Source organism: Staurois parvus, unplaced genomic scaffold (assembly GCF_062004578.1).
Source record: "Staurois parvus isolate SC_StPar_1 unplaced genomic scaffold, SC_StPar_1.0 ptg000578l, whole genome shotgun sequence".
NCBI classification, from domain to species: Eukaryota; Metazoa; Chordata; class Amphibia; order Anura; family Ranidae; genus Staurois; species Staurois parvus.
Window position 1 is genome coordinate 3,913,519 of NW_028318374.1, and position 24,071 is coordinate 3,937,589.

Below are 24,071 nucleotides of genomic sequence, written 5' to 3' on the forward strand. Positions count from 1 at the left end.
GTGTTTTCGGTTTGTGGTGCTCAGATACAGTTTAGTTCCACTGACAATTGTACATTTAAAACAGCTATCTATTTTAGGCTCCAACACCATCCTCCAGCACCCCTTCCAAATTTCATACTTAGATTTTTCCATGCGACTGAAATCTTTTTTCTTTTTTTGTGGGGCACACTTAAAGGACATGTTCATCTTTTTAAGAAAAATAAATACACATCTTTTTGCTGGTATAAAAATGTGCATTTATTTATTTTGTTTGGAGCCTGTAAAGCATTGCACCCGCGATCAGTAGATCTAGTTAACTGAGAACTACAAGCTGATATCCACATGAATGTGAATGAGTGACACTGTCGGGTGGGCGGATCACCACACGGCCGTTTTTTTTTTTTTTTTTTAATAGTGATAGCGGGGGGAGAAGATCCCCTTCCAGCTGTGACCACATACAGTGGAGCAGTCGGCGGCTGCGGGAGTGGGAACATGTTAACATATTCCACCCTAAAAACGGATGGAACATGTAACGTTCCCACAGGTGAACTTATCCTTTAAAGTTGCCTGTGTCTTCTTCAAAGACACTTTACAGTCTCCTTTAATCCGCATGGATGTTCCTGTGGTGGTTCCATAGGAATGAATGGAGATTGCAGCATGCTATACAATCCCTTTAAAGATATTTAGAATCATGAAAATCCCATGTCCGCCTTTATCAGTTACCTTAGTGGAGCTGAAGAGTGACACTCCGATGATGCTGGACTCCTTGGCCATGGTGTCTCTGGGGTTTATTTCAATTGGTCCTCTGCAGCCAATGATCTGGTGTGAAAGTAAAGAGTACAGCAAAAATCTCATTTATCTATATATACTATAAATGGTTTTATTATGCCATTCTATTACTCTAATAGTAATAATACTAACACTCCTGGTGCTTTTCTGAACTAAAGCTGGCCACAGATCGATCAAACCTCAGCCGGTTCAGCAGGGTTAGGGCAAGGTTTGATCCATCTATGGGCAGATTGGTTGTACTGGTTGATCGACTTCAGTACAACCAGCTTGTTAGATTTTTTTCATGCTGCCAGCTATAGGTGCCAGCAGTGATCGTTGTGTTCTACCAGCAGGGAAGGCTCCCCGCTGGCAGAACACAACAGCACTGCGGGAAGGACTGACTGTGTTGATGGGGAATATGAACAATATTTTTTCCTGCAACCACGGGAAAACCATATAATCTTTGGCTTGCCTTAGCTTACCACAAAGGTTCAATCTGATTGCACAATCTCCATTAGACCTACCAACAAATCCAAAGTTGATTGTACAAAAATTGTAGCATGTACGGTGACCCTTAGACTTTTTGCCGTAAAGGAGAAGAATGGCCAAAGCTCAGAGGAGTGCACTTAGTTCTGCTTTCCTTTCAACGGCCAGTGGATTAAAGCCCGTTGTTGGCTGACATCATGGAGCTGCTCCAGGCTCTGAAAAGATCCCGACCATTTTGTCGGGATCCACCCAGATGCCTGGACCGGCAGCTGGCTCAGCCTCTCAGCAAGCCGCTGACAGCCGTTCCAGTGAGCGCTGGAGGAGCAGAGAACTGGTGACTAACAGCTCTCTGTTCAGTGAAGAACAATAAATCACGTGATTGCTTAATTCTTGTTCTAAGAACCAGCAGGGGACAGATGCAGCATTGAACTGATATAAGTGAGTATAATTGTTTGTTTTATTGTAATCCTGCACTTCTCGTTTAAAATGGCTCTACACAATCCTATTGGCTTGTGAGGCAGTGCATTATAGTGATGGACCAATAGAAATGTATGGGGGGGGGGGGGCAGAAGGAAGTGGGGGATCTCCAACACCAAATATTTTCAATCAGAAAAAATGATCAAATACTGAATACTGCAGCATCTCAGGATAAAACTAGAGGTTTCTGTTGCATGTATTTCACCTGTTACAGATAAGTCACACTGCCACATTAAGGCATCTCTGAAAATCAGAATCCCTAAAAGGTTTGTTCACATAGGTGCAAATGCCCATACAGTGTGCAAGAGCCCTTTGTTTGGCAGTGTGGCACTGCGTGCAGTCAGCCTATGTTAGGAAGAGGAGACACAGCAGTCTGTACAGACTCACCTGCATATCTGAGATTGACAGGTGTGTAGGGAGAGGTGCACAGCCCCGAAAGCACACTGTCTGTGTTCAGGTTCATATATAGTAATGCATATATTGAGAACAGGCTCTCCTGCAGACAGATATGTCCTGTTATTTGTTGCTAAGATATTTTAGAGTTAAAGAATAAGTTCACCTTTTGGACAAAAATAATAAATGCCCATATTTTTTTTCAGGTAAAAAAAATGTATATTTATTATTTTTGTCCAAAGGAGCCTGGAAAGCATTGCATCAGTGATTAGTAGATCGCTGGTGCCATGCAGGTCTCCTGCCGACCTGTCAGAATATCTGCTTGCTGTACAGGATGTACTGGATATATGGGATGTACAGGGTGTATGGGATGTATGGGATATACAGGATGTATGGGATGTACGGGATGTATGAGATGTATTGTATTTACAGGATGTAAGGGATGTACAAGATTTACGGGATGTACAGGGTGTACTGGATGTACGGGATGTATGGGGCGTAAGAGATGTATGGGATGTACAGGATGAACGAGATGTATGGGGTGTATGGGATGTACGGGGTGTATGGGATGTATGAGGCGTACGGAGTGTATGGGGCGTACGAGATGTATGGGATGTATGGGGTGTACGAGATGTATGGGATGTATAGGATGTACAGGGTGTATGGGGCATACAAGATGTATGGGATGTATGGGGTGTGCGAGATGTACGGGGTGTATGGGGCGTACGAGATGTATAGGATGTACAGGATGTACGGGGTGTATGGGGCGTACGAGATGTATAGGATGTACAGGATGTAGGGGGTGTACGAGATGTATGGGATGTACGGGGTGTACAGGATGTACGGGATGTACAGGGTGTACAAGATGTATGGGATGTATGGGGTGTACAGGGAATACGAGATGTATGGGATGTACAAGTGTACGGGATGTGTGGGATGTACAAGTGTACGGGATGTGTGGGATGTACGAGTGTACGGGATGTATGGGATGTAGGAGATGTACAAGTGTACGGGATGTACAGGATGTACGGGATGTACAAGTGTACAGGATGTACGAGATGTACAAGTGTACGGGATGTATGGGATGTACGAGTGTACGGGATGTACAGGATGTACGGGATGTACGGGATGTACGAGATGTACGAGATGTACGGGATGCATGGGATGTACGAGTGTACGGGATGTACAGGGTGTAAGATGTACGGGGTGTACGGGGAATACGAGATGTATGGGATGTACGGGATGTACAGTCAAGCAGATATACTGACAGGAAGCTTCAATGAATTATCACGGCACTCTACAGCACTATGGTAGATCACTGAGAACTACAAGCCCACAGCTGCTAAGGCTGCCGGAACTTGTAGGCACTCATTTACGGAACTCTGTGAATGAAGGATGCGGTCTTGTGGGCGGAGCCCCGCACGGCCATGCTGTTTTAAAATCTGACAGATAGTACAGAGATAATACAAGTTTCCTTGTACTGTCTGTCAGAGGGAGAGGGTGACAGGTGCGGCTGCAGCTATGGGAGCATGTTACATGTTCCACCCTACTACACTGATCACCACTGTTATCCGGGCGCCATTTACAGAACACATTTTTTTAATGCAAGGTCTTTTCAAGTTGGATGGGGTGATGATGTCACAAACTCCTCCTCGTCCAATCAGATAATGCCTTGCATTCATTGACAAAAATGCGAGGTGTTCTGTGAATGGTGCCTGTTCCAAGTGAGCAAGCCCTTGAGGTTACTATGCAGCATGACAGCTGCTTGACATGGGACCAAGAAGATGGCAGCCATGACTGAATAGCAACAAAGGGCAGCACAGTGGCTAAATGGTTAGAACTTCCGCCTGGCAGTACTAGGGTTTGAATCCCAACCATGGCACCTCCTGCCTGGAGTTTGCATGTTCTCCCTGTGCCTGTGTGGGTTTCCTCCAGGTACTCCAGTTTCCTCCCACACTGCAAAGACATGCTGGTAGGTGAATTGGCTCCTGTGTAAATTGTCCCTAGTATGTGTATGTATGAATGTAAGTTCGGGACCTTAGATTGTACACCCCTTGTGGGTTAGGGACTGATGTGAATGTACAATATATATGTAAAGCGCTGCGTAAATTGACGGCTCTTTATAAGTACCTGAAATAAATAAAAAACTACTGTAGTGATTCTCTGCTTCAAAAACAGTCACACAGGCATGGCACATGTATACTTACATCGATCCAAACTTAGCCTAGAACAACATTTATTATGAGTGTGGATGCTGGAAAGGTGATCGTACTTACAATGACTCTGCCTCCAATGGACAGAACTTTCAGGTCATTATTCAGGTTTACATTAGAGAGCATTTCTAGTATGACATTAATTCCTTCTCCTCCAGCTGCTTCCTATGTAACAAAACACAGAATATTTAGTGGCACCATCCATCAATGAATGCTTATTATGTAAATTATAATTACATTCAGCTTTCTATTTTAGTCGACTGAAAATAGGACTAATGACCAGGATTCTTATGATTGCATATCAAATCGAGGAATTATAAAGCCTTCTGATACCAAATACCAACTACCTGCATGGAGTTTATATGTTCTCCCTGTGCCTGTGTGGGTTTCATATGGGTATTCCGGTTTCCTCCCACACTCCAAAGACATGATGGTAGGTTAAATGGCTCCCTTTTAAATTGGCCCTAGTATGTGTATGTATGAATGTGAGTTAGGGACCTTAGATTGTACGCCCCTTGAGGGCAGGGACTGATGTGAATGTACAATATATATTTAAAGCGCTGGCTGAATAGCAACTATGCAGCATGACAGCTGCTTGACATGGGACCAAGAAGATGGCAGCCATGACTGTATAGCAACAAAGGGCAGCACAGTGGCTAAATGGTTAGCACCTCCGCCTGGCAGTACTCAGGTCATTGGTTTGAATCCCAACCATGGCACCACCTGCCTGGAGTATCTAGAATATGAATAAAAAGAAGAAATAGAATATGAAGAAGCAGAAGAAATAGAATATGAATATGAATAAAAAGAAGAAACAGAATATGCAGAAGAAGAAGAAATAGAATATGAATAAAAAGAAGAAATAGAATATGCAGAAGAAGAAGAAATAGAATATGAATAAGAAGAAAAAGTTGCAACATTGTATCTATTTGTATCCATTTTGGATACAGATGCAAAAATCACTAAAAACGGCCAACCGATTACCGCACTAACGATCCGAAAATTGGTCGATTTTTTTTTTCCGCCTGATTTTCGGCCGTTTTTCATCCCATCTATGGCCTACATAAAGGTTACATTTCCACATCTGTGGCTGTATAAATTGCAATTAGTGTCTGTGTATAAATAGTCAATGAGTTTGCTAGCTCTCAAGGAAAGGAAAGTGACTACTCCTCTATATTACTATACAAATTAGAGTGTAATAGGACCTTACCTGGATCTTCTCTATATAATCCTCGTCTCTGTGGTTGAAGGCTTGGTGAGCACCATTCTGTAGGACCAAATTTAACCCCTCAGGGCTTCCGGCTGTCCCAAATACCCGGAACCCGTAGGCCCTGGCAATCTGGCACGCAGCTATCCCCACCTGTCAGATAATATAATACACAAAATTTGTAAAATACGGTATTTTTCTAAAGTTCAAATGCTGATGGCACAAAATAAATTCAGCCACATTGTTAGCTGAAGCTTTGCATAAACTGCCAGAGTGAAATGTTGCTAAACAACTTATACATGTTCTTCCGCAATAAACAGCAAATTAGATATCAGACCATCAGAATTAAACTGAAAAACCTGTTAAAGCGAACGTAAAGCAGAACTTCACCCAAGTTCAGCTCTTCCTCCTCCTCCCCTCTCTTCTGCCATATTTGGAATATTTTTTGGGTTTGCTCCCACTTCTGCTTGGATTGCCTAGGCCAAGGGTAGGCAACCTGTAGCTCTCTAGCTGTTGTGGAACTACATTTCCCATGAGGCATTGCAACATTACAAAACTGACAGTTACAGTTATGACTTGCAGAGGCATGATGGAACTTGTAGTCCTGCAACAGCTGGAGAGCCGCAGGTTGCCTACCCCTGGCCTAGGCGATCCAAGTGGAAGTTTGGCCCCCCTCCCTGCCCGCAACCTTCTGGTATCACATTACAGGTCCCAGGAGGTTGCGGAACCATTCACAGGGTGCAGCGTGGTTCACGCATGCGCAGTGGGGGGCCAGCTGTGAAGCCACAAGGAGTCACAGCTGGCTTCCCACAGTTAACATGCTGGTGCCGGGGACCCAAAACCAGCAAAGAACTGGCCCTGGAGAGGACGGCGCTGGATCCCTAGACAGGTGAGTGTCTGTTTATTAAAAGTCAGCAGCTACAGTTTTTTTAGCTGCTGGCTTTTAATTTTTAGAAACCTGGCTGAAGCTCCTTTTGAAGCTCAAAAATGTTTCCAAAGAACTAACAGCACAGGAACCTTGTGGTGCGTGTACATACTTGTGATAAACTTCAAATCAATCCCTTTGTTCCTTTAAACCATCTGGGGTCTTAGGGGTCTTAGGCTTAGGGGCCTTGACTTCTGCCAAAGTCAAGCTGAATCCCAACCCCTGCTTAACATAAAGCCTCGCCTCTTTCATTCAACTGTACAATTCCAGAGCATTAGTAGGCAGTAAAAGTTCTACATTTTGAGAATTTAAAGATCAAGTGGGCTTCCAGGATAGGCCAGGCTTAATCTTGACATGGGCAGAAGTTAGGGTCCCTAAAGTCTGGGACAAATATCCAAGGGGGCTCTTTACAGAAAGCTGAGAAGAATGTGAATAATTATAAATATGTTTGTAATAACCATACGCTCCACCAGCTTCAGCACTGTTACTCACATAGAAATTTTTGGCCAGGACAGGTATACTTTACCCAGGGGCGGACTGACCATTTGGTAACTCGGGCAATGCCCGAGGGCCCGGGGTCAGTAGGGGGCCCCATGAGATGCCCCTGGTACCTTTTTCATAGGCTTTTTTGAGTTTGGGCAAGGACACAGGGGCCCCATGATCCCCTATTGCCCGGGGGCCCCATGAGTTGTCAGTCCACCCCTGATCTTTACCCAATCCAGGATGGGTGCCTTGATCTTATTGTGTATGGCTACCATGAGATACATATTCACTCTGCTACTCACCCCTCCACTTGCACCATGTATCAAGACCAGCTCTCCAGGTCTGCCATGTGCTCTGCAGGGGAAGAAAATTCCATAATGAAAACAAATGATTTTAAAAACTGCTGCAAAATCAAAGTCAGACAGTTGAGGTCATCAGGCTAATGCTTCTCCTTCACTGTCCAGACTGGGAGCGAAGACAAGTATTACTTAACAGCAAAGGTGAAAATTCAAGTCACAGGCACTACTGTCTGGCAGTGCTGCATAAATCTCAGTATTGGATAGACAGAAATACAGATCCTTTGACAGATAAAATAGCTCTCATATAGCCAAAAGTTTTGGGCCAACCCTCCAAATCATTTGATTCAGGTGTTCCAATCACCTCCATGAACACAGGTGTATAAAATCATGCCCCTAGGCATGCAGACTGCTTCTACAAACACTTGTGAAAGAATGGGTCGCTCTCAGGAGCTCAGTGACTCCAAGCGTGATACCGTGATAGGTGGCCAACTGTGCAATAAGTCCATCCGTGACATTTCCTGGCTACTAAATATTCCACGGTCAACTGTTAATGGAGAGCAGTGGAGACGTGTTCTCTGGAGTGACCAATCACGCTTCTCTGTATGGCAATCCGATGGACATCTCTGGGTTTGTTGGTTGCCAAAAGAATGGTACTTGCCTGACTGCATTGTGCCAAGTGTAAAGTTTGGTGGAGGGGGGATTATGGTGTGGGGTTGTTTTTCAGGGGTTGGGCTTGGTCCCTTATTTCCAGTGCAGGGAACTCTTAAGGTGTCAGCATACCAAGACATTTTGGACAATGTCATGCTTTGTGGGAAGAGTTTTGGGGATGGCCCCTTCCTGTTCCAACATGACTGCACACCAGTGCACAAAGCAAGGTCCATAAAGACACGGATGAGCCAGTCTGGGGTGGAGGAACTTGACTGGCCTGTACAGAGTCCTGACCTCAAACCCATAGAACACCTTTGGGGTGAATTAGAGTGGAGACTGTGAGCCAGGCCTTCTCGTCTGACATCAGTGCCTGACCTGACAAATGTGCTTGTGGAAGAATGGTCAAACATTCACATTTATTTAGTAGCAAGGAAATGTCACGGATGGACTAACTGCACAGGTAGCAACCTATCAAGGTACTGCGCTTTAATTCACAAATAGATAGGACAAGTGGATGTGAGGGCACCAATTAAAATGAGAGCAGCTAAGCACAATGTAAACAAATAAAACCTTTAAATAGACAATATAAATAATGATGTGCAGCGCTAAAATCGAAAAGGTGTATAAAAGGACTAATATATAAATCACTTAAATACGAAGTACAAAATTCGTAGTATATATTAGGTCATATATGAGTTTATCAGGTGACTAAGGTGCTTGTTATTCTTGTGACTTCCTGGAACCGGTGGAGGTGCATCCAAGTGTATAAGCAATGCGCACTCACCAGAATGCGCAAGCTAATGCGCGTATTAGTAATATATCCTGATGTCATCAATGGTCATCATGAGGTGAGACAGGAATCCTAGGCACTCCCTCTATGGGTAGATGGGTCCTGAGATGTGGGTTGGTTGAATCAGGGTAATCCAGAGTTCCCTTTTATGGGGTAGGTTGGTGCAGCCCGCTGGAGGCTCCCTCTCTGGAGGTTAGGATCGCTGTGAAATCAATACTCCCCAGGGGAGTCTCATACAATGACTCCAGCTGTTTCCCGCTCAATTGAGGATATATTACTAATACGCGCATTAAATTGCGCATTCTGGTGAGTGCGCATTGCTTATACCCTTGGATGCACCTCCACCGGTTCCAGATAGTCACAAAGTCACCTGATGAACTCATATATGACCTAATATATACTATGAATTTTGTACTTCGTATTTTAGTGATTTATACAGTCATGGCCGAAATTGTTGGCACCCTTGATATTTCTCCAGGAAATCATGTATTTCTCACGAAACGTATTGCATTAACACATGTTTTGCTATACACATGTTTATTCCCTTTGTGTGTATTGGGACAAAACAAAAAAAGGGAGGAAAGAAAGCAAATTCGACATAATGTCACACAAACCTCCAAAAATGGGCTGGACAAAAGTATTGGCACCCTTTCACAACTGCGGATAAATAAGAATGTTACAAGCATGTGATGCTCCTGTAAACTCACCTGGGGCAAGTAACAGGTGTGGGCAATATAGAAATCACACCTGAAAGCAGATAAAAAGGAGAGACGTTCACTTAACCTTTGCATTGTGTGTCTGTCTGTGCCACACTAAGCATGGACAACAGAAAGAGGAGACGAGAACTGTCTGAGGACCTGAGAACCAAAATTGTGGCAAAATATCAACAATCTCAAGGTTACAAGTCCATCTCCAGAGAACTAGATTTGCCTTTGTCCACAGTGCGCAACATTATCAAGAAGTTTGCAACCCATGGCACTGTAGCTAATCTCCCTGGTCGTGGACGGATGAGGAAAATTGATGAAAGATTGCAACGCAGAATAGTCCGGATGGTGGATAAGCAGCCCCAAACATGTTCCAAAGACATTCAAGCTGTCCTGCAGGCTCAGGGAGCATCAGTGTCAGCGCGAACTATCCGTCGACATTTAAATGAAATGAAACGCTATGGCAGGAGACCCAGGAGGACCCCACTGCTGACACAGAGACATAAAAAAGCAAGACTACAGTTTGCCAAAATGTACTTGAGTAAGCCAAAAGCCTTCTGGGAAAACGTCTTGTGGACAGATGAGACCAAGATAGAGCTTTTCGGTAAAGCACATCATTCTACTGTTTACCGAAAACGGAATGAGGCCTACAAAGAACAAAACACAGTACCTACGGTAAAATATGGTGGAGGTTCAATGATGTTTTGGGGTTGTTTTGCTGCCTCTGGCACTGGGTGCCTTGACTGTGTGCAAGGCATCATGAAATCTGAGGATTACCAAAGGATTTTGGGTCGCACTGTAGGGCCCAGTGTCAGAAAGCTGGGTTTGCGTCCAAGATCCTGGGTCTTCCAGCAGGACAATGACCCCAAACATACGTCAAAAAGCACTCAGAAATGGATGGCAAAGAAGCGCTGGAGAGTTCTGAAGTGGCCAGCAATGAGCCCAGATCTAAATCCCATTGAACACCTGTGGAGAGATCTTAAAATTGCTGTTGGGAAAAGGTGTCCTTCCAATAAGAGAGACCTGGAGCTGTTTGCAAAGGAAGAGTGGTCCAAAATTCCGGGTGAGAGGTGTCAGAAGCTTATTGATGGTTATAGGAAGCGACTGATTTCAGTTATGTTTTCCAAAGGGTGTGCAACCAAATATTAAGTTAAGGGTGCCAATACTTTTGTCCAGCCCATTTTTGGGGTTTTGTGTGACATTATGTCATATTTGCTTTTCTGCCTCTGTTTTATATTTGTTCCAATACATACAAAGGGAATAAACATGTGTATAGCAAAACATGTGTTAATGCAATACCTTTTTTGTGTGAAATACTTGATTTTCAGGAAAAATATCAAGGGTGCCAACAATTTCGGCCATGACTGTATGTTAGTCATTTTATACACTTTTTCGATTTTAGCGCTGCACATCATTATTTATATTGTTAATTCACAAATGTTTGTAGAAGCAGCCTGCATGCCTAGGTAATGATTTTATACACCTGTGGCCATGGAGGTGATTGGAACACCTGAATCCAATGATTTGGAGGGCTGGCCCAATACTTTTGGCAATATAGTGTAGAAAGGAAGGTATATCATATTTACTTGTTTTAACCTTTTTTTTTTTTTTTTTTTTTACATTTCTTCAGTTACTTTCTGGGTTCTGACCTAAGCAAATGATGTCATATATCCCAAGAGTCTTCAGGAGGGGAGGATGAGTTTTCTTACCTAAGCACGCCCTCCTGCCTCTATGCCTGAGCTAAGGGCAGACAGAATCCAGGAAGTTAATGCTACATAAATCATCTGCCCTTACTCAAGATGGCCACAGCCAGAAATGCTGGAGAGGTGTTTTTCAAAGTGATTTCTCAGAAAAATAAAGCATGGAGACATAAAAATTATTTCAATGGTATTTTTGGTTTGAGGTGCCTGAATGCAGTGTAGTTCCACTTTGAGCATCAGGGACTCAAACCCTTGCTGAATAAATTAGACTGTGCCTTTCATTGTACTTACTTCTGGAAGAGCGCTCTGTAGGCGGTGAAGTAGGGGACAGATATGGCGGCTCCTTGCTTAAAACTGAGGTTTTCCGGAAGTTGGTAAACAGTATATTCATAGGCCAGTGTGTACTCCGCGTAACCCCCTGTAATGGTTGACCTGGTAAACACACGATCACCTTTCTGAAACAAGTAATATAAGAATACATTTATTTTACTATAAAAATGTCTCAGAGAGGAAATTCTTAACACTAACACTAATCTCTCTCATCAGAAACAATTTTCTTCCTGGGTGCAATGAAAAAAATGTGGTTGGAATTGGAACTGTGAAAGCTGTGCCCAAAAAAGGCAAGCAGAGGGTAAACGACTGGTCACCAGTTTTGCCTATAGTCAGCTGATCCCAAGGACTGGCTTGGGATTTGCACTGCATCTGTGTGTGGAAGCAGCCATCTTTGTAGCAGAGCAGGGCTTTTCTTCCTTATGTCAGAGCTATCCCCTGAAGACTGGTTGGGGGGGGGGGGGTTTCAATAAGCAACTGGACAGGTGAAGGAAGCACAGATCCATGGAATGAAAAAAGCATTAGCAGGGGGATCCTTGCACTGCAGGTCCTCAGGTACAGCTTTCTCTCCAGCAAAGAAAACAGTGAGCAGCGCAACAGTGTCATTAATAATTTTCACTTCAAAATTGGTGAGAATAGCAGCCAGAGGCAGCAGTGCCTTAGATGATCTCATACTGCAGATATATAGCTATAAGGCTGAAGGCACAGGAAGTACAATGATACATTTCAAAAGGAATTTAAGGACATAAGGTAAAGCTTTCAAGGTACTGCTTAGACACACGGAACATTTGTAGATGCTCCCTAAAAAATAGAAAATCTTCACTTTTTGATTTAAATTTTTTTAACTCATTATAGATATTTATATAGTGCCAACAATTTACACAGCACTTTACATACTGTACATTCAGGTCTACTTTAAAGTGGAATTTCACTGCATCTGAGAACCACAAACCAAAAACGCTGTTTCATTCATTTTTAAGATTTAAAGCAAACTCCTCCATCCATCCATGTCTCCATGCTTTATTTTGCTAAGAAATCACTTTGAACCCCCCGTTTGTGTTTAGAAGCATTTTTTAAAGATAAGCACAGGAGATCCTCCCAAATGCCCAGAATGCACTGAAAAGTGGTAAATTATTATTAAACTATTTCAGACTGTTTCAGAGAAATACAGAGAGTAGAAGCAGAGACAGCAGTATGTGTTGACATTAGCTTAGGTGTGAGTTGCTCATTAACATTTCTTTTGTTTCCAAGGGTGGGAAAGGTGTCTGGTGGAGGAAGTCATTAAGGCCACCTGGCAGGGGGTCTTCATGAGGAATTTGAGGTGTGAATGGTCATTAACATATCTTTTGTTTCCAAGGGTGGGAGAGGTCTAAGGAGTGAATTGGTCATTACAATGTGTGACAAGCTTGGTAGCAACATCCTGTGTTCAGTATTTTGTCCATCTGAGTACCTTGAAAAAAGCTTTTTTTTATGATGAAAAAAAGCTCCGGACAGCATTGGGAACTGGAAGAGTTAAAAAAAAATGTGCAAATGCTTATAAACGCTATGTGCCACGTTTACAAGCGTTTTGCGTTTGAAACGCTGATAAAATCGACTGCTGAACGCAAGTTTTCTGCATTAAAAAAAAAATGCTGAACAGCTCCTGAATGAGAGTTTATTAGCTGCAGTGTACATGGAGCCTAAGGAATAAAAATAGTCCATTTTGATTGAGAGAGTGAAGTTCCGCTCTAAGTGACATCTAATATAATTATAATAAATTATATTTTCTTTAACCACTTGCCTTCCGCCCTATAGCGGAAGTACTGCTACAGGGCGGCACAGCTCCGCAAAATCACATATATATATATATATATATATATATATATATACATATATACATATATATATATATATAGAGAGAGAGAGAGAGAGGGAGAGAGAGGGAGAGAGTTTACGTAGTTTGCATTACTGGGTAGGGGGGTCCCGGCTGTCAATTCCCAGGCAGGACTCCATGACCGTCGCAAAGCTGACAGGAGAGAGATCTGTGTGTAAACAACACAGGTCTCTCGCCTGTCAGCATGGACATGCTGCTTTGTATCTCTCTGCACAGCAGCATGTCTCCCTAGCAAAACAGCACACAGTTAACCCTTTGATCGCCCCTCATGTTAACCTCTTCCTGCCCAGTGTCATTAGTACAGTGTCAGTGCTTTTTATTAGTCAGTTCCCCCCAGTGTCAGAATGCCCGCCGCAGTCCCGCTATAAGTCGCTGATCGCTGCCATTACTAGTATAGTACTAGTATACCGCCATTTGTAAATGCTTAACTTTCACGTAAACCAATTAATATACAATTATTGGGATTTATTTTTAGCAAAGACATGTAGCAGAATACATTTTGGCCTAACTTTATGAAGAAATTTGATTGTTTATATTTTTTTATTGGACATGTAATATAGCAAAAAGTCAAAAATATTTTTCAAAATTTTCAGTCTTTTTTTGTTTATAGCACAAAAAAATTTAAAAAATGCAGAGGTGATCAAATACCACCGAAAGAAAGCTCTATTTGTGGGGAAAAAAAGACACAAATGTCATTTATGTACAGCGTTGCATAACCGCACAAGTGTCAGTTAAATTAACGCAAAAAATGGTCTGGCCAAGAAGGGGGGGGGTAAATCTTCTGGAGGGCAAGTGGTTAAGAAGTGACTCTTACCTTAAATAATCGTACACTTGTTCCTACTTCTTCCACTATCCCAGAAACGTCTGAGCCTGGGGTGTACGGCAGATTTGGCTTCCGAGCATAAGTACCAGCCCTGATATAAGTCTCCACTGGATTTATACCACAGGCATGAACTCGTATTAGAATCTGCAAAGAAAAAAACAACAACAGTAAAAAATTAAATAAAAATAAAAGATAAAAAAAAAATTAGCAAAGGAATTCAATCTCCCGGACAATGAAAAAGCTGAAGCAGTGGCGTCCCGAGGTAGGTGCGAGGGGTGCGCGCCGCACTGGGTAACACCTACCGCATGGGGTGACACCGGACCAGCTCCACAAAAAGGTAAGTTGTAAAGCAAGCCGGCGATCCCCGCAGGATGGATCCGATCCATTATGCTCAATCCGCAGATCCAAACCATCCTGCGGGGATCACGGCATGCAACCTATATGGGGTGACTCAAGACCAGCTCCACAAAAAGGTAAGTTGTAAAGCAAGCCGACAATCCCCATAGATGGATCCGATCCATTATGCTCAATCCGCAGATCCAAACCATCCTGCGGGGATCATCGGCATGCAACCTATACGGGGTGACACCGGACGCGCTCCACGAAAAGGTAAGTTGTAAAGCAAGCTGACGATCCCTATGGATGGATTGGATCTGCGGACTGAGCATAATGGATCGGAGTCCAATCCATTATGCTCAATCCGATCAATTCTGCGGGGATCGTCGGAGGGGGTGTCACCAAGTGTTACTGCACCATCCTAGGGGTGACACCAACCCTCAGGACACCCCTGAGCCGAAGCACACTGATGAATCATCAATCTGCTCTTTTTTACCATTAGAATATGTGCTCTACACGTGTGCTTCATGCTGGCTCTCATGTGTCCAGTCTGAGTGCTGCTGTACAGGGGATCACAGGAGGCCGATTCAGACACTAGATAGAATTTTAAAAAAATCAAAATGTATCCATGAATATAGCTGGATGTGCAGCAATAAAGACTGGATGAGGATTTTAACCCTTTACATACACACACAAAAAAATGTCTCTGAATGGGCCTTCTGTGATACTTCTGTGCAGCAGCACTCAGACTAGAAAAGGGAGACTCACCTTCCCTACGTGTCCTGGTGACCAGTGTCAGTAGAACAGGTAGGACACTTCTATGTCATGATGCAGGGGCCAGCAGATGAAGTCAAGCACAACAAGGGCAAACAAATACAGCCACCGCACACCGATATCAGTCCTTTTATTTACACATGATTGGAAAACCCTCTCCTCCTGGGTCCATGACTTTCATGCGCTTCACCCTGAATTGCGGTGAAATGCGTTAGTCCCATGGACCTAGGCAAGGAGTGTTTTCAAATTGTATTTTAATTAGGGATGCACCGATTTATCAGCGGCCGAAATGTATCAGCCGAAAATACTGTTATCAGTATTTTGCCGACAGGAAAAAAAAGTGCCGATAATGGCCACTGAAAATGCGTGATTTTACCCACTATTATGCTGTGATTTTGCCACAATTAGAGTGTGTTTTTCATAGGTCATGCGACTCATAAATGCATCAAAAACATAACATGTGTGCATTTTGTATGCAATTTTGACACATTTTCAATGCATTTCAGGCCTGATTCACGCCAAAGCAGTTTGCGTTTTGGCTGTTTTGAGGTGAGTTTTGCATTTTTGCACACGTATTTTTGACACTTTTCTGCTGTGTTTTGCTTTCTTAAATTTTTCATTGCCCAGCTTGTTGCATTTCAGGCCTGATTCACACCAAAGCAGTTTGCATTTTGTCTCTTTTTCGGTGTGTTTTGCGGTTTTTCACTCATGTTGTTGACACTTTTCTGATGTGTTTTGCTTTTTTAAATTTTTAATTGCTCAACTAGTTGCTGGGTAGATTAAAAATGCAAAATCAAAGTCCCATAGGAAACCATGGTAAATGAGCTGTAGTGTGTTCCTGCAAAAAGCACTAAAAATACATTGGTATGAACCAGGCCTCAATGGGAAGGTGCGTTTTTGGTGCTTTTTTTTTTAACTGACAAAAAATGCACTGAACATGCGGCAAGCAAGATTTTCAACACCACAAGGGAACCACAACAAACCAGTGTGAATCCATACATTGAATTTAAAGGGATGCATTTTTCTTGAGCCTTTCTTGCGCTTTCTTTTTCTTCAAAAGCGCTTCAAAAACTGCTCAGTGTAAAAGCAGCCTATTGGCTGAAGAGGTGATGAAAATAAATTCATATTCATTTAAATTCATGAAATTATTTAAAAAGTCGAATACGGGGGGCGTGTCCAAGATGGCGATCGGACAAGCCGCTTAAGCCAGAGCTCCCGACGGCCCGATCCGCATCCACCGCCATCCGGGTGACATCAGCTGGCAGGAACAACCGGGAGACCCCGTCGTCTCTGTCAGAGACATCACTGAGTGGGTCTGGGCGTTTTTGGCCCGGGTCCGCTGCGGCAATCTGGCGTGGCCTACCGCGGCTGAGTGAAGCCGCGATAATATCCAGCTCGCGCCCGCCCCGCCGGGTGCCAGGTGCACGTGGCGTGCGGTGTCAGAGGAGGGGATTGCTGGTCATCTTCTCCCCTTGCCCGGATCAGTGGCGGCTGGATTCCTCCATCCCCGTTGGTGTCGGTTGCTCCTCGTCTGTGGCAACGGAGCAGTGGGGCTTGTCGCAGCCAGGCGAGACCGAAACCACACCCAGTGCAAAGGACGGGTGAGTGAGTCACTCGGTGTGATAGAAGATTGCAGGTCCTCAACTCGTTTCCACAATCATAAGTGGGCACCTCTCCCTTACCCATCGGGGCACCCCCCTCATGAACCCAGAGAGCATCGGCCTACAATAAGGGCCTATACAATCCCCTGCAGTAGTGTACTGTGTGGCAGCTAGGCCTGAGGTAGCTGACTCCCCTGTAAAGGTTCACTAGGGGAAAACAGGGGCAACCCCTACTTTCCCTCAGAAGCCCAATACTCTGCAGAAGCCACAGACCCCACAGTACCAAACTCTGCCTTTCCTCTCACGCATGTTGAGGTATACACTGCGATATCTAGTCTATCCAGGAATAATTATCCCCCCTTCTTTCGCAAGTTTTGGGGGTCCCAGCCCGATCCCACTGAAAATGTCTACATAAATACCTAGATCCTTGACACACGGAGGTGGGATTACGCAATCATATCACAGAGAGTAACCGCTAACATGGGGAAATCTGACAAGAAATCTACTCCTCGTTCCAGATCCCCTCGCCGTCTGAACGGCCCTGTCAATCGCAGCATCCCGGAGTTGTTCCGATCTCAGACGCCGGAGCACGCGGAAGCCTCTTCCCATGTATCTCCCCCACATTCGCCTCGTACGGAGACTCCTCTACAATGCATGACTAAAACCGCAGCTACCGCAATCAGAGATTCTGAAACCACTCCTCTCACCATAGGGGACCTGAAAGCGGTTGCATCAGATATTAAAGGGACTCTCTCTGCGGCAATCGCTGAGTTACATATCGATATGCAGGCAGTGGCTGGCAGACTTGATGCAGTAGAGGATAAAGTAATCACACAAGACCTAGCCATTCATGATATGCGCACACAGGTTGACACGCACACTATGCATTTGAGGGAGCTCGATCGTCACGTCGAAGACCTGGATAACAGGGGAAGACGACATAATTTAAGGGTACGTGGTGTCCCTGAGGCAATCGAATCTGCACAACTTTCCCAGGCGCTCTTAACCATCTTTAATGATATTTTGGAAAGACCGCCTGAATCCCCAATTGAAATCGAACGTCTACATAGGGCCTTGCGTCCTAGAGGCAGAGACACTGAACCACCGAGAGATGTAATTTGCTGTTTGGTAGACTTCAGACTTAAAGAAGAAATACTACGAAGAGCTCGGGATAAACACCACTTGCGGTATCATGAAACAGAAATTAAATTATTCCAGGATCTCTCCCACCTCACCTTGCAACGTAGGAAAGACCTACGCCCCTTACTAGACCTACTTCGCTCCAAGGGAATAGCATACCGCTGGAAGTTTCCGTTTGGCCTATCAGCAACTCACCTGGGGAGATCAGCTCTCATGAGATTCCCGGAAGACCTTCCACTGTTCTGTGAAACTCTGAATATCCCTTTACTGGACATTCCCAACTGGTCCAGTGCATCTCTTTCCTCATCACGGTCAATTGAAGACCCCATGGAGCTGCAATTCTCTAGACACTCTGGAGGAGAAAGACGAAGCAGATCCCCTCACACCTCAACCACCCCTGTACGACGGCGGCTCATTACTGGAGATAGTTTACCAGCATCACCTGCACATCGCAAGGCACGTCACGAATGACTCTCCTCAGTTTTCCCTTCTCTACCCATCTGTATAGCATCAGTCTCCCAATCGGAGGCCTCTTTACATAAGGCCCAAATGAGTTTAATATTTTTCTTGTAGTTCACGGTTCCTTACCACAGTCTATCGCGGACCACCTAGGATCCCGGGGAGTGGACACTGGGGTATGTTTATTGTATCAAATCAGCATATTTTTTCTTTACACTATTTACCAGTTATGTATATTTATATATCTTAAATATGCCTGCTGAAGTTATTCTTGCTCTTGGCCCCAGGGGTCTATGTGTGACACTGCTACTGGGGATGAGGGTTGTACCCCTGTTGACTTGGGAGTTTGCTCACCTGATCAGTACCGGCCTAATGTATTAACTTACTAGCTCTAACAGAAACAGAAATGTAGGCCTATTTGAGATCTAGAGATGCAGGCCAATTCCCTTTTCTGGATTTCCGCCTGACTCCCTGAAACTCAATGTCTTATGTGTTGGATGCACTTGGATAGGACATCCATATGTTCCTGCTTTTTGTGTCTTAACACCAAAGTTGTGTAAAACCAGCTGATCCTATCTGGAGGACACGTATTTTATATCCCTTGAGACACCCCGGGTATAGCCTCCATACTATTCCTTACTGTCTTTAAAGTGACTCTATGGTAATGCTTGTGCATGATCATATTATACTTGGCTGTACAACTTGCCCCTCATGATGCCCAGAGTATACTACCGCTATACGGTCCCATAGGATTCACTCTCAGTTTAACATGCTTTCCTCCATACCCATCATTCAGCCTTGATACGGGTGTATAATTACCTGGGTTAAGTAGACACTATGTTAATATCCTGATCCCGTAACCTCCTCCCTCCCCCTATAATATTTTTCTCCCACATAGTATCCGGAACTCCTTCATATGCATCGTAGTACCTGGTATATTACATACCTTCTACTCACTCATGGACTAGGTGGTGTTTCAGATGTGAGATATGGGACCTTCATATTCAATGTTCACATTCATGGTTCATCTCGCTGTTGTGTTAAGTTTTAATCTATACAGTTATTCGATTTGATCCATGCTCTCAGCTGGCCACGGATTATGAATGCCCTCTCTTTGATGATCTGTCACGGTTTGGTAGGCGGTGGGGAGTCCAGCATTCCTTAGTAGTGACCGGCTGTATAGCATAAGATCCCTCGGTTGGGACGAATATTTACCTTGTTTTTGGAAAACGGTTCAACGGAATGAATGGCCTAAGGCCTACATCCCGGAATATTCATATGTTATGTTTTTGCTGTTGTCCTGCATTGTTTAGCATAAAGATGATATTCTTGCTCGGAACTGATACAGTTTATGAAGACCTTCCTACAATGGCGAGATTGTTTGCCGTGCAGGATCAAAGTCATTTAGAGGAATTGTCTAATTATTTCCTATATTTTGTTTAACTTGTGATTGTATAGTATTTTGGAGGTATGAGTATGCTTGCTACATTCTATTGAATAACACTGCCTCAGTGTGTATTCACATCAACACTTTCTACATTCAATCTCATACGACCTTTCCGTTAGCACATACCTCCTTCACGTCAGTTCTAGTGCACTTACTCCTGTGAGCCTTACTATCTACCCTCTTGCTCATCTACAATATTTTTATTTCCCCAGCTTTCTACATACTATTTTACACCGACCTCCCTTTCCTAATAGGAATAGATTACCTCTCGGTATAAATTAGCTACTTCCCACATAGTTCTGTGTGTCAGGGACACCTTATGGTAGACTGACTCCTTTGTATACCTCTCGTTTGAGAGAATAAGTCCTCCTTACGATTATATTGTATACTCACAATACGGCTGTCTCTGGGTTCGACACATCTCCACGTGTAATTTTGTAATCCTGTACACAGTTTTACATACAACCATTTTATAAGAGCTTTAATAGGAGATAGAGTAGCTGGTCTATCTCTTCTCTGGAGTTTAGTTTGTTCTGGAAGTAGCAGGAATATATATATCAATATATATATATGGGTTTCTATGAGACACGCCTGACACTTCTTTTTTTCTCTGTCACACTCTTTATTTCTTCCTCCATATAATTACTATCCCTATTTCTACCTCTACACGTCCTGTTTTAATCCCCCCTCCCCCCTCCAAAAAAAAAAAAAAAAAAAAAATCCCCCCCCCCCCTTTTTTTTTTTTTTTTTTTTTTTTTTTTTTTCTTCTCGTCCCGCCTCTCATTTGGTATACCTATAGACTTTGAACAGGTTTTTCTGGTATACAACATCATGGCTATTAACCACACATCTACATGTTCAGCCCGCACGCTCTCAGTGGCCTCTCTTAACGCCAAGGGCTTAAATATACCTGAGAAACGCTCACAACTTCTAACATACATGAAAAACCTTCGCGCAGATGTGCTCTTTATCCAAGAAACACACTTTCGAACGGATCACATACCTAGATTTTCAAATGCTAATTACCCAACGGCTTATCATGCAGTCAACGCGGAAGTGAAAGCAAAAGGTGTATCCATCTTACTTTCCAAACAGCTCTCATTTAAAGTTACTGAGTCTCTCGAAGACCCTGAGGGGAGGTTCCTCTTTCTCAAAGGTACCCTTTTTAATAAGCCACTTACTTTTGCCAACATCTACAGTCCCAATACCGCACAAGTATGCTTTTTTCGTAAAATCTCCAAATTACTTGCTGTGTTTCAATCAGGTATTTTGATCTTGGGAGGTGATTTTAATGTAGCTTTGAACCCGTTGGAAGACACTTCAACTGGTTTTTCCTCTAAACCTTTCAAAGCACTCAAACAGATTAAACTTGAACTTCATGACCTTCTCCTTCATGATACCTGGCGCACCCTTCACCCTACGGACAAAGACTACACCTTTTATTCCGCACCACACAAACGCCATTCCAGAATCGACTATTTTTTTCTCTCGCAAAAGGACTTACATATATTGAAATCGGCCTCGATCGAACCAATGATTTTATCTGACCATCACCCAATTATGATGACTTTACAATTCCCGGATACACCAGCAGCATCCAAAACATGGAGATTGGACCCCTTTCTTCTTACAGACTCATCCGTCACCCTCCAGATCCGTGATTCTTTGACCAACTACTTTAAAGAAAACACATCTCCAGACACGACCCCTCTCGTACAGTGGGAGGCGCACAAATGTGTACTGCGTGGCCTTCTAATGTCCATATCCGCTTTACGAAAACGCCTAGCTCAAACATCCTTTACTGCCTTAATGCAAAAAGTCCGTGCACTTGAATGCACGCATAAACGCTCTAGAGCCTTGGAATCTTCAGCAGCACTAGATCAGGCGCGAAAACAACTTCGAGATGTCGTTGACAAAAAAAACAAACGTAATTTTACGCTACAACAGAAACTTTTCTATGAACATGGAAATAAGAGTGGCAAATTTCTAGCCAGGGCCTTGCAATCTAGAAGGGCAGCTCAGCAAATCTCTCAGCTCACTTCCAAGCAGGGTCGCTTACTGAAAACATCAACGAATATTGCAGCTGAATTTGTGCAATACTATTCCTCTCTCTACAATTTACCCGTTCCATCTAAACCGACAGGAGACACCAGGCCTCGTGAGACTATTATTCAGACCTTCTTGACCCGATACCTTCCAAACTCTATTTCTAGAACACAAGCGCAAGACTTAGATGGCGCCTTGACCCTGACGGAACTACAACAAGCCATTGCACAACTGAAACCTGGTAAAAGTCCAGGTCCTGACGGGTTTATCACTTCGTACTATAAGTCTTTCAGTGACATCTTAGCACGGCCATTTCTACGGGCCTTCAACACTTTAGATACACCCGGGCAAGCCATGCGCCATCTCTCTGAGGCCCATATTACGGTCATACCAAAAGAGAATAAAGACCAAACCTCTCCTGCGAACTACCGTCCGATCTCTCTATTAAACGTTGATCTAAAGATCTTTGCCAAAATCTTGGCCAATCGTCTATTACGCATCATAGATCCCATCATATCAACAGACCAGGTGGGCTTTGTACCAGGGAGAGAAGCTAGAGACAATACAATAAGGGCCATAAATATTCATCATTGGTTAACTCAAAAGCAACAATCTGGCTTCTTTCTATCTCTAGATGCAGAAAAGGCTTTTGACAGACTGGCGTGGGATTACATGGAGGCAGTTCTGATTGGTCTGGGATTGCCTCCGCGTTTCCTGGCATTTATCATGTCTCTATATACCACTCCCACAGCTAAAGTGCGAGTTAATGGTCTCCTTTCGGATTCCTTTTCGATAGGCAATGGGACTAGACAGGGATGTCCTTTATCCCCTCTCCTATTTATTCTGACTCTGGAACCTTTGTTGAATTGTATCAAACAGAATGATAACATCAAGGGGATTCTGATAAATGGCAAAATTCATAAAATAGCAGCCTTTGCTGATGACATACTACTTTTCCTAACAGACCCACATATCACTTTACCTAATCTGCTGCAAGAATTCAAGCTGTTCCAGTATCTGGCTAACTTCAAAATCAACTTCTCTAAATCCCAAGCCCTTAATGTCTCCTTGACCCAAGATGTGTTTAGACAAGCGAAAATGAACTTTCCTTTTACTTGGCAGTCGGCGGCGATCACATATCTGGGTATCCACTTACCAACTCACCTAACGGAACTTTACGAGAAAAACTTCTTACCCCTCTTGCGTAATATCTCCACAGACCTTCAGGCTTGGAATAAACCCTGGTTCTCTTGGTTTGGTAGAGCAGCCATTCTCAAGATGAACGTACTTCCTAGAATATTGTATCTACTGCAGACAATACCGATTAAACTACCAACTTCTTTCTTCGCATCCTATAAAACACTCTGTACCTCCTTTCTCTGGTATAATAAACGCCCAAGAATTAGCTTTGCCCATCTCACCATGCCCAAGAAGGGTGGAGGTATTGGATTACCTGATATTGCCCGATACTACAGGGCCTGTCACCTAGCAAGGGTAGTAGATTGGACCACGACCCACAATCGTAAGGTTTGGGTTGGTTTGGAGGCAGATTTCTCGACAATGCCACTTGCCCCTTCCCCTTGGCTGGAAAACTCTCACATTCCTTCGGAGTTTCGGGAACACCCTCTTATAGGTCCTACTTTAAGCTGTTGCCATCAGTTGTTCCAGAAAAAAGAACTCTCTTCCTTTCCGGGTCCTTTAACTCCGATCAAAATGAATCCAGAGTTTCTGCCGGGTATGTCTCGGGCCTTCCTAGCCGGAGATGCTCGTCCAGTTAATCTGACAGTACACCAATTCTTCAAAAATAAGAAGTTCTTATCTAGAGAGGACATTATGAAGACATGGCCATCCCTGAACTTTACGCCATGGATGTTTAGACAACTTCATCACTTTATACGAAGCTCCCCACATCTACAAGATTACTCAAGGCCACTTACTCCGTATGAAAAACTTTGCTTTACGGACTTCCCCCAGAGACATGTTATATCCAAGCTCTATTCCTATCTGGGTACCGCCAATACGTCTCAACCTCGAAAGGCCTGTGAGGCCTGGTCGCTTGATTTACAACTGTCATTGTCACCGGAAGATTGGGATCACATCTATGACCATATGCATACAGGTTCCATTTGTGTCTCGACACAAGAAAACAACTATAAAATATATTCCAGAT

The 24,071-nt window shown here is 43.7% G+C and overlaps 1 protein-coding gene across 1 annotated transcript in view; it reads right to left on the reverse strand.

Moving 5' to 3' along the window:
- The window catches only part of LOC149450221 (zeta-crystallin-like), a 42,853-nt gene that overhangs the window by 9,661 nt on the left and 9,121 nt on the right, over positions 1-24,071 (reverse strand). Inside the window, exons 3-8 of the mRNA XM_089692170.1 lie at positions 14,090-14,242; positions 11,364-11,527; positions 7,234-7,285; positions 5,527-5,676; positions 4,380-4,481; positions 703-798 (exon numbers count right to left, since the gene is read on the reverse strand). Coding sequence (XP_089548296.1) covers positions 703-798; positions 4,380-4,481; positions 5,527-5,676; positions 7,234-7,285; positions 11,364-11,527; positions 14,090-14,242 — 717 coding nt within the window. The remainder of the gene's footprint in view (positions 1-702; positions 799-4,379; positions 4,482-5,526; positions 5,677-7,233; positions 7,286-11,363; positions 11,528-14,089; positions 14,243-24,071) is intronic.